The 11,951-nt window shown below is 29.9% G+C and overlaps 1 protein-coding gene across 1 annotated transcript; it reads left to right on the forward strand.

Annotated features, from left to right (window-relative positions):
* Window positions 1–263: 263 nt before the first annotated feature.
* On the forward strand, window positions 264–11,654 carry LOC113369907 (S phase cyclin A-associated protein in the endoplasmic reticulum-like). Its single transcript, XM_026610525.1, has 5 exons — window positions 264–453; window positions 1,007–1,160; window positions 2,914–3,072; window positions 9,763–9,933; window positions 11,139–11,654. The coding sequence occupies exons 1-5, from the start codon at window positions 290–292 to the stop codon at window positions 11,256–11,258; spliced, it is 768 nt and encodes a 255-aa protein (XP_026466310.1). The 5' UTR covers window positions 264–289; the 3' UTR covers window positions 11,259–11,654.
* Window positions 11,655–11,951: the final 297 nt, after the last annotated feature.

The following is an 11,951-nucleotide window of genomic DNA, read 5'->3' on the forward strand; positions in this document are numbered from 1 at the left end:
ATATCTTTCCAAAATTGACGAATACGCATTTAGTATTTTTGATCATTCACTATTTTTTATATAACATTTACTGCTAAGAAATCAAATTTTAATTCACAATTTAATATATCACTAGTTAATATTTAATAAAGGAAAAATAAGTTTACATGCTAGCAATACATTTAAGTAATATATATATATATATATATATATATATATATATATATATATATTTATTGTTGTTTTTTATTTAAACTTGAAACTTTTGTCTGGTTTTAGATATGTCGTAGCGATCGGCCTTGTAGAAAAGATGGCACTTCTTCTTGCTTCTGCAAGAGGTTCCTTGGAGTCTAATCCTTCTTTAATGAGCTTTGCAGAAGAAAGTTTAGTGCTACTTAACTGTTTCATTAGAGCTACGCCATTTGATAAGAATGATCCTAGTCAAGATGTCACGAAAATGATGGAAACGATACGGTAAGCTTAAAGCTTCAATTACACATACACACACACACATATATATATATATATATATATTATATGTATATATATATATATATATATATATATTAACAAAGTCTAGTAATCAGGCATAACATCAATAAAAAACATGAATTTCTTTCAGTGGAAACTGAAAATAAAATTAAAAACTAAAACAATTGAATTGGAGTGAAAAGAAAAAATAAAATAGTAAATAGTACTTACAATTAGTTAATCTTAGTGTTAAATTAGAAAATTCTAATAATACATGGTATCAGGATATGGTAGTGCACTACACTATGTATTATAAACATTAAACTTGTAATTACACAATATTTTCACAAAATACTAATTTAAAAAATCACAATTGGATAGTGTGTTGTTCGTAGACTGGTTGAAGATATAATGGAGAAAGGACTTTTTTAAAAAAATATTTTTTACCAAGACTTTGTTAATACACATGTCAACATCAAATTCAGAATCATACAATATATAATACACCGGTATAATTTTATAACGTCTTTTATTTTATTTTTTCATTTTTGCTCAGGTCGACTGAATTGCTAGGTTGTGTTTCTATGTTATACTGCGTAGCTACACCAATTGGTCAAGCGGAAAATCAACCCATGTCTACATTAAAACTTGCAAGTAAAACATTCAGTTTGTTAAAAACTATAGCCGATAAGGATTTGACCACATTTCAGGTAAACAATTAAACATTTAATCATCAATATTTTTTAAGAGTAAGAAAGTGTATTCAATATATTATTTATCTTATATTCAAGATAGGAAGTGTAAAAATCTAAATGTGTATCTGTTCAATTAAGTTACTTCACTACATTATAGATGCTTTCCTGCAAACTAAAAATAATTTACATAAATATGACTGATTTTTAAATTATTTGGTCAAACTAATGGAATATATTATGAAACAATACTTTAGGAATTATACACTCTCAAGTGTTTATGAAATTATTCTATCTGTAGTATGTTACCTATTATATCATGAAGTTTTTTATCATTAAGATCAGTGCCGCAATAAGAATCGTTTCCAATTTTGAATATTTCCATTCTACTATCTTCTGTTTATATTTGCTATCTGGCTTTGATAATTGCATGCATAATACATTTAATATATTTGAGTTTTCGGATTGAATCAATATCAATATTGTCTGAACGCTGCCGATCGTTCTTTAACGCACATGCTCACCTGAATTCTTTATTCGGTGAACCATATGTCGCATTATATAAAATATTTATATGGTTCATATTTGTTTAAACCGTAGTATTTTGAACTTGAAATTAGAAAAACAGATCGAAGATAATTTTGCTTACATATATACGAAATTTGATATAAAATTTAATGTGCAATTAGTTAAAACAATATATGTATTTAGTAATATGCTATACTACTTATTTTTTAAATATTTCTAAAGAATAACAATTTGTTGGTTTTTACAATACAAGAGTGAAATTTTGTGAAAATTTGTGAAACCATGTGATTATATAATAAAACAGACATAAAACTCATATTAAAAAAAAAACATAATATTAAAATTTTTTGTGATTTTTTGTTAGATTGGCGTTGGTTTTAAATTAAAAATGAATGCTCACAGTTCTAATATATAATGCTTTTTTATTTTTTGATATATTTTATCCTCATTGCCCTTTCTATTATTATAAAACAATTGAAGTACACAATTCACCATTTTACCATGAAATTGCTGCTAATGCCAAATTTAGAAAAAAATTGATTAAAATAAATTGCAGGTCCAAAACATTTGAACAAATTGCGTGTATGAGCCGACTGATTTCTTTTTTTTTTTTCATTTTTAACTTTGGCTTTCTCTCGGTCATCTCATCGCTTATAGTCATAATTTCTGCTTGACGGTGATAAAACGAAATTAATTAAAATAATATCGCTAGTTAAATTTGTGCTTGTTGTATTATGTATCCTGTCTGTACCTTCAGTGATACTTTGTGATGCACCCTATCTTGCCCATGGCGGAAAATCGGAAATAATTTGTTTAATTTAGACGTCGAGTCAGTTGTATTTGTGTTTGCTGTTCAATCCGCAATGATTGTTTGCAGATGATGTATAGAGGAGTAATGATTTTTTGCCTAATGTTTACGTTTGCCAGATTCTTTCATAAAGAATTCTACTGCGTTGATTTTAAGCGCATATGCCAGACGTGGCGTATGGTAACCCGTACTAGTAACCCGCGAACATTTTCTCGATCGTTTGCGGTTTTAAATCATATGGGTAATAATTATGGGAATGAAATTGCTATAATTAGCATAATGGTATAATTAATCATAAGAATCTTAATCAAAGAAGCTACAATCACGTTTATCGATTTAGCATTTATTATAGGTTCATGAAAATTTTATTTCAACGTGCTGATAAACTTAGCATGATTTTTATTGATATGCGATTTTTTTATTGTTTTATTTCAGTGCGCATCTAGTGCGGACGGTGTTTCCTTGCAGTTTAGACATGTTTGTAACACTCTGCTTGCCTATTGTTCTTCTGCCTCCAATGAACATTTGGATGGACTACTAAACGACGTATTGCAAACATTAGGATTGTTTTCCATAGGCAACAGGGACAATCAGGTATGTCAACTTTGTTAATATTATATGTCTAATAGTAAAAATTTATTGGTGATTTTTTTTAGAATTAACTTTATATCTACAGCGTGTAGTATTTTCAAATTCCACGTTTTATTGGAAACTGATTATGCTTGACTTTAGGCGATGGTGTTGTGCTAATATTTTTTTACTGAAACGCTAAAATTAAAAAAACCTTTCAAAAATCGGTTCTCATATTTGTTCCTGTTTGGTTCGAAAATGAAAGAAACAAAAATTATTACAAAACCCATTTTGTATATATATATATTGTGAAATATGTGAGTTTGGTGTTGATATATATTTTGATGTGTTATTAGATTCGGGCAGCAACACCAAGTAAAAAAAACTAAAGTAGTTTTGAAATACTTTATTTATCCATACGTTTCGGTCTTCGTCGAGACCGTCATTCAGTGGAAAAAAGAAAATTATACAAAAATACTCTACACTATTACACTGTGATAAACCAAGCTATTAATAACTGGAACATTTAAACTAATTATTTTTGACAATTTTTGGTTACATTCTAGTGCGTACAGATTAATTAACGTCTAAATACTGAATGAGTTCAGTTAAAATAATATTCATATTACTGAAACCGCGCTCACACTCTACCGAACTGCAGGACACAATATACATGTAATTGAGATTTCTATATCTTTAGGAATTATTTTGCCTTAAGTTTCAATATAATCTCTGAGCGTATTGATATATTGCATCAGTGATGTTAAATTAAATCTGGTGCATAATGACTGGATTATATTTTCTTCTAGTCTATTTCAATATTGCCACTCCGTCGTTAGATCTAATACTCGAAATTCACTTATCAAATCATCTTCTGTATGTAGCGATTTAAAAATATTTTTTTTTGCCGGAACGCGCTCCGGCAGATCGACGTTCAGGCGCGTTCCGGCTCGACAACACCACTGACTTTAGGCATGTTACACGAAGTTCCAAACAAATGTAACTAATTGGATTAATACCGAAATTTTTTTTAGTTTTGGACATGCCAAAAAATCTTGGAAATCATTCAATTATAATTAGTATTCTTATATATTATTATGTAATTTTCTTTCAAATTTAAGACTTACGTTTAAAAGATAGTTTATTTCTGGATTCAAAGATATCCGTTGGCTTTTGCTGAAGATCGGCTAAACTTTTTCTTTCATTCGTAACAAATTGTTGCAATTTTGATTTTTGCTTTTAATATTAAAAGCTGGTGTATATATTCAAATTTTCATTTGCGTTGTTTAGTGTTTCTATCAAGTTTTCTTGAACTGTTTAGTATGTTCCTATTTTTTTTTTCGAAAAACATAGTCTGAGTTGTAAGTTTATTAGCTATGAGAAAAAACACTGTCTTAAGCATATCCTTGACTTAGACATACCGGCAGCATCTTTAAAGAGTTGGGCAGCAGCTGACTGACATTACTGCTAAAGTTTGCGTATGTAACGATGATCGCCTTTCAGAAGAAGTCCGGAGGTAAAAAATAATGTGAGCATGAAACGAAGAAATACTGTGGCTATGCACTGTTTACGAAAAAAAGAACGTTACTGACGAGCAAACTGAGTATGGACTTGCATAAGAAATTGATAAAATGCTACAGTTTGATTATGTTGTGTACAGTTTAGATGAATGGAGAAAACATAATAGACCGACTAGTGGTTTTGGTAGCACATGAAGAATTGCTTCATGGAACTTGAGAGGAAACAATAATTCGCAGCATATTAATTCGAAATGAAAAGAAAACTGAATCGGATCCATATAAGGCAAGGGTTGAATCTACAAGATGCCATCGTTGGAACAATAAAAGTATAGAAAGTTTTAAAAAACGTTAGGACGCAGAAATGTGAGAAGTGAATAAAATCTGGTGCCTTAACACAGGGACTTGCCTTCGGGCAGTGCATTAGCAATAATAAAAATATCAAACATTGTCATTTTCACCTTTTTATTATTGTAAATTTTAAAATAGTTTTTTGCAATTTAATGAAACAAAACTATCTAAAAATTCCAAAAAATATAAAATTTTTAATTTTTCTCAAAAAGTAATATAATTCTAATTTGTTTTTAGTGCGGGAAATTCTAGTAATTTGTCTATAGACACAATATCTCACTTCACTAGTTGTATTTCATTTTCATCATATATATATATATATTACTACATATCAAATGCGCTATTAATACGTTGTAATAATACCTTCATAAGATGAGTATTTTACTTTTACTCTTTTAAATTAGAACTTCTTGCTTTTGGGCTAAAAGAATTTCTTTCTTATTAACTAAGTAAAGATATTTTTCGTATGAAAGATTTCGATAAAATCACCGCAATAAGGTAAATTATCATCCACATCTTGTTTTTATAAGCTTTGTATAATAAACTTAAATGAAACGACGATCTTGTCTTAGCCATGTATTTTAAACAACTATATTTTACATAATAATAAAGAATAAAAATAAAGCTCAAAATGGCGGGTCAAAAGCCCCCCTACCAGATTTTGGTTATTTCTAAAGCACACCGTTAGATGGCGACATAATTAATTATATTTTATCCATTTTCCCGCCCGATGCGAATGCATCCTTCATTACAACAATTTGTAAAGTTTATTAAAGAATACAACCCGAAGATATATTAAGATATAACCTATGAATTGCGAAAAGAAATGACATGACATATAACCTAGGCAAAATAATAATATGTGACATGAGTTCTTAAACCTAATATGCATGAATAATAAAGATAATAATATAATATAACATGATAACAGTATAAGGTTCAAAATTGTAAATGAAAATGGACTTATGGATAACTAAACCTAACATGATATACTAAAAGATTTCTAAATGGAAATTTTAATCCTAAGGATAAGTATCATAAATTTTTTAATCCCTATTACTAAATATTTATAAACATTATATAACAAAACTAAAGATATTTCATACACAAATATATTTTCAAGCTTACTTCATAACCAATGGCGTTAGTTTCACAATTGGTCGCATATAAGAGCCCTTCATAGTCCTCATAGTTGCGACTCGAACTTTACCATCTTTGCCTGGATGTACATGGGTTACTCGTCCTAATGGCCAGTTCATTGGTGGTACATGGTCTTCCTGAATTAGTACTACTGTGCCCACTTCTAGATTGCTGGTGCCCGAACTCCATTTTGTACGCCTTTGTAGTTCTGAGAGATAGGCCTTTGACCACAAAAGCCAAAACCGATCTCGCATTGCTGTAATTTGCTTGTGTATGCTTAATCTATTGGTAATAACTTTGTCATGTATTGGTTCAGGGATGGCAGTCATAAGGTCTCCAATTAAAAAATGACTGGGACTTAAATATATAGTATCGGTACTGTCATCGCTTAAAGAAATTAATGGTCTGGAATTTAATATGGCTTCCACCTGTATTAATAAAGTCAAGTATTCTTCATAAGTCAAACATGTGGATCCTATAACTCTATGTAAGTAATGTTTCATAGATTTGATATTACTTTCCCAGAGGCCTCCAAAGTGTGGAGCATGGAAAGGTATAAATTTCCATGTGATACCCATATTTGCTACACATTCAATAATGTTTTTTCTGTTGATTTCTAGTTTAAAAAATTTATACAGTTCATTTAATTGTCTGCTAGCTCCAACAAAGTTTGTTCCATTGTCACTATGGATTGTAGAACATACACCTCTGCGTGAAACAAAACGCTTATGGAATTGGACTCTTGTGAAAATAGTACCTTTTGCGTAGTTTCACTGACTCTTCTTTCCTCTGAGGTGGACTCTTCGTTATATACATGCATCATTGTGTGATGCTCCTTATGGCATATTCTGCAGTTCTGACTGAATTTACATACATCTGGTGAATGAGCAGGTTCTAAACATTTCTCGCAATGGAGATTAAGTCTTAAAATTTCCTGTCTTTGTGTTATTGGTAGTTTCTTAAATTTAAAGCAATTATATACACGATGCCCTTTCAATTTACAATATATACATGGTTTGTGCTGATTATCTTGAGACACTATATTTACAGACTTGATTTTTGTTCCGGAATGTTCTATCTTACCAGTCTTGGTTGCAGTTTCCAATGCACACGACCTGGTTTCAAGAAATTTATAAATTTGTTTAATGTAGGCAGCTCTCCTTCTTGCAGTGATAGACTCCAAGCTAAACGAGTATGGTGATCTAATTTATTTGTGAGCTGAAAAACTAAAATTATGTCCCAGTAAACTGCATCTTGATGAATTGTTGTTAGTGACTGTGTCTGTTGCCTCGCTTGGTTCAAAAATGATTGTAGATTTTCATGTGAACCTCGTAGTATAGGTTTTATGTCATTTAGAGATTGTAGATGTGATGTAATTATTAAGTATTTATTGTTGTATCTATCTTGCAGTAAATTATATGCCGTGTTGTAATTTTCATTGGTCATAGAAAGATTTGATATTAAGTCAGATGCTGGTGATTGTAATGTCCCTTTTAAATAATGAAGTTTTTGAACGCCTGACAATTGCTCGTTGTTGTGTATAAGTGAATTGTAAATATCTATAAATGCATTCCATTCCGAATAATTTCCATTGAACTTTGGTAAATTTATGTCTGGAAGTTTGATGTTAACTTGCCTATGTTTTAAATCTATATTTAGTTTATTTTCGTTAATGCTACTTTCTAAAATATCTTCAATTCGAGCTGACAATTCAAAGTGTAAATCAAATAACTCCTCATACTCTTTTGAGTAAGTTCCTGGACATCTAACATCTAATTCAGTTTGATTCTCTTCTAAACTTTGAAGAATCTCTACTAGTTTCTTTTTTCTGAGGATTAAGCCATGTTTGCTATCCCCTTCTTGAAAGTTATTAATAAAATTCTGAATAAGCGCGATAGATTTTATTAATCGAGCCCTTTGTTGTTTGAGCGTCTCAATGTCCGCCATTTTAAATTTTACAGGAAACTCACGTGTAAATTATACGATAGTTTAAATATAAATTTGCTACCGCAATTTGTTTAAATCCGTAGTTTTTGAATGTAATGGGAAAATTGTATTGATATATAATAGGAATATGTCCCTAATTCCTATCCCGATTTATTAAATAACCACAATGACAAAGTATACCGTACATAGACTAAACCTTACAAACAATTATACTAAGCAATTTAGAAATGGTTTTAGACTAATTGTGGACTTACTTGTATTTCCAATTGTGATCTTTAGTTGTAGTTGTTCCAATTCCAGTGAACTCCAGGCGACGCTTCCAAGCTTTAATGGCGGCTTCTCAGGTTCCCGGGTTTTCATTCACGTAGACTCGTAGAGCTTTGTTTGGCTTTATTTTTAGACGAACTCGCGTATATTTAATTGTAAAGAGTGGACTGTAATTTTTAATCACTGGATCCGTGTCGATGGACCAAAATGTATAATATACTTAAATGAAACGGCGATGTTGCCTTAGCCATGTATTTTAAACAACTATATTTTACATAATAATAAAGAATAAAAATAAAGCTCAAAATGGCGGGTCAAAAGCCCCCCTACCAGATTTTGGTTATTTCTAAAGCACACCGTTAGATGGCGACATAATTAATTATATTTTATCCAAGCTTTCTTATATATTCCTCGTTTTAAGTTTTATCTTTGATTTTAGATATATTGAAAATATATTCTAATGAAAACATATCGCACATTTTGGTGTGATTTTGAACAAAGTCTGAAAAATATTAGCTGAAATAAAAAGAAAATGGAGAAAAATAATCACTGTATTTTGCAATATTATTATGATAAAGGGAAAAACGTTAGGCTTCTAAAAAATTTGTGCTGTTTATGGTGAAGGTACTTTATCAAAATCAGCAGCTCGAAAATGGTTTACTCGCTTTCGTTCTGGTAATTTCGATGTTAAAGATGTGCCACGCTTCGCTCATCCGATCACTGGAAAAATTGATGAAAATCTTGAAAAAAGTCTATTAACTAGCTATAGACCAAAAAACTGTTTTCAACTAATTACACAGGGCTAACTACAAAAGGAAGCTCGATGTATAGGACCTTGAGGATTTGGGCATGGAAAAACTTGATAGACTGAGTTAACGACAGCGACGTTCTGCTGAAGCGCAACGAAATCGAACAAACGACAATCGGAGGCGAAAAATATCATGATTAAGTGATGGTGAGCGACCTCAAGCGTTCTAAAACCACTATTGACACCGAAGAAGGTGATGTAGTGTTTGTGGCGGAACTGGGTGGGAATTATCAATCTTCGGTCAGACGATTGATTCTCAACTCTATTGTGAATAATTAGAGAGATTACGTCAGACAATTAAAAGAAAACCGCAAAATTGAAGATATGGTCTTTTATCACGACAATGCCCGACCATACATTTTTTTACGACCTGCAAAAGTTGCTAGAGCTTGGTTGAGAAATTTTGATGCATTAGTACCCTCTGACTAACACTTGCTTCAATCTCTGCAGAAGTGTCTCAATAGAATTAAACTGATTTGAAAGGAAGCCTTTTAAAACTGATTCAGTTAATTCTGTTTTTCAATCAGTAATCAAAGAAGTTTTTCTGAGATGACATCATGATTCTACCTGAAAAATGGCAAAACATTGTCTATAATAATGGAGCATATAATTTAGTTTGAATAAATTTATTTGTTGATTGATTTGAATTATAATATTAAAACAATATTATTTTATTAATAACAGATGGTGTTGGTTTCGGGCCCCCCTCCGTGTGTGCTTGTTCGCCTGGCAGCTCTGCCATTTCGTTATTTTTCACGCCCTGCCTTGGTGAGGATACTATTTCCTACTTTAATAGCTGCCACTGCAGGTAATACCGTTTCGTACAATCTTTTGCACCAGGATATGGACGTAGAGGTAAATATTTATTGATATTATATATTTGATCCAATAATTAATTTAATTATTTAGAGTATGAAACAGAGTAATTAAAAGTAAAGAGAATATAATAAGAATTGGAATGAAATGAATAACAATATATTTCATGATCTATTTAATAGAATATTTTATATATTAGACGATATTGTATTTATATTGCGACAGTTCTTTTAGCATATTCTCGCATACATATCATTTCATTTTCATTAAAATCATAAAATTATTCTTTGAAATAATACACGCAGTTATGTTTATAGAATATAACTCATTGACTCATCTTTAGTTCGAATACATTCGAATAATTTAAAAAACCCAATGACCACAAATAATAAAGAAATAACGTATATAAAAGCATATTTAAGAAATAAAAATTATTTGAATAACAATATTGAGTTGTGAATTCAACAATATAAATGAATAAAAAAACTTGCAAAATATAAAAAATAAATTAACTAGTTGTAATTAATTACATTTTTCTAAAAAATTCTGAATAGATATATTTTATACTATTATATATCTTTTATCGTATAAAATACTAAATGCATATACAATATATACTATATTTTATATATTGCTTGAGGCTATTATGAAAAGTGGTTCATAAATAGTAATAAAGTAATCTTTAATATAATCATAAGATATTATATATTCCAATACTTATTGAAAATTCATTTAATAAAACAAAATTATACTTTAAACTTGACATCGGAAAAATTGATTATGAGGTTTTCAGTGTTTTTGCATTTTAGTTGCAAATAGAGCAGATTCTGTTATTGCATACTTCTTTTCTCATTATAAAGTGTAGGTACATTTATTTTCTTTTCTTTTTTGAAGCAGGAAGGAATAATAAAAATACATAAAATTTTTATGACGATGTACATAATTTGCGATACATGTGATAGTATCGAAGTACTAGATATGTCAATTGCAAATGTTACACGCAAGGGCGCATCGTATCTCGATTATTTTTCAAATGTTGCTTGATATATTTTAATCACAATAGTTTATATAATAATAATTGCTTGTTAATCTATACTTTTTTTCATATATTAGTACGAAAACGAAGTTTAACAAAATTTAATGTTTTTAAATGACAATAAAATAAAATGACAAAAGGAGAAGTTAAAAAAAATAAAGTAAATAATTATACGTTAATCAGATTGCTTAAAGAGTTGAATGTTTAGGTGCTTGAGGATTTCCGAAAATCGCCCGAAGGCCAGGAATGCCAGTTGCTGAAATTATTCAAAGAACGAGATCAATTCGTGCAGGAGTCAAGACAAGATTCCACTGATCCGATTAAGTGACAAACGATACGTTTTTGTCGTTATTCGTCTCTGCGTAATCAGATGACTGTATGTCTGTGATATGAAAGAAACAGTTCGGCAAATCGCAAAATGCATAATAAAAACAAAGAAATATTTTGACGTTCAGCCAACGAACGCGAAATGCCGTAAGTGAAGAGGATTTTTTTGGCCTATTTATGCCAACTTTTGTATACCGATTTTTTAAGAGTGCCCTTCTAATATTGAATGTGTGCCCACATACAGTCCGAAGAAAATGTCGGTATTATTTTGTAGCCCTATAAAATATTGTTGATTCACTATTTACGAAGTTGAATATCATATGCAGTTTTTCAATATATTTAAAATAATTATAATGCTTAACTACTTACTTTATTTGATATAAAATATTATCTATCACGGACAAGACTAAAAAAGCATCCTTAATATCTAAACATCTTGCATATTTTATGAAATAATATATGCGCATAATATTAATTTAAATAGGATGAAATTCAGTTTTCGTAATGTTTGATATTTACAAATTTTGTTTTATAAATAATTTATATAAAGTTTTGTTATCTTTTTGTAAATATTTTATTCTTAAAATTTGTTAAAGAAATGATATGATTTTGTTGTTCATTCATACGTTTGTACTGATTCATCTATATCAAGAACAAGATATGGTTCATCAAAAATAAAACCAATGTTCTGATT

The sequence above is a fragment of the Ctenocephalides felis genome, unplaced genomic scaffold (assembly GCF_003426905.1).
Source record: "Ctenocephalides felis isolate EL2017-DRISC unplaced genomic scaffold, ASM342690v1 CF-g0.4_SCAFFOLD_01492, whole genome shotgun sequence".
In the NCBI taxonomy this organism is placed as follows: Eukaryota; Metazoa; Arthropoda; class Insecta; order Siphonaptera; family Pulicidae; genus Ctenocephalides; species Ctenocephalides felis.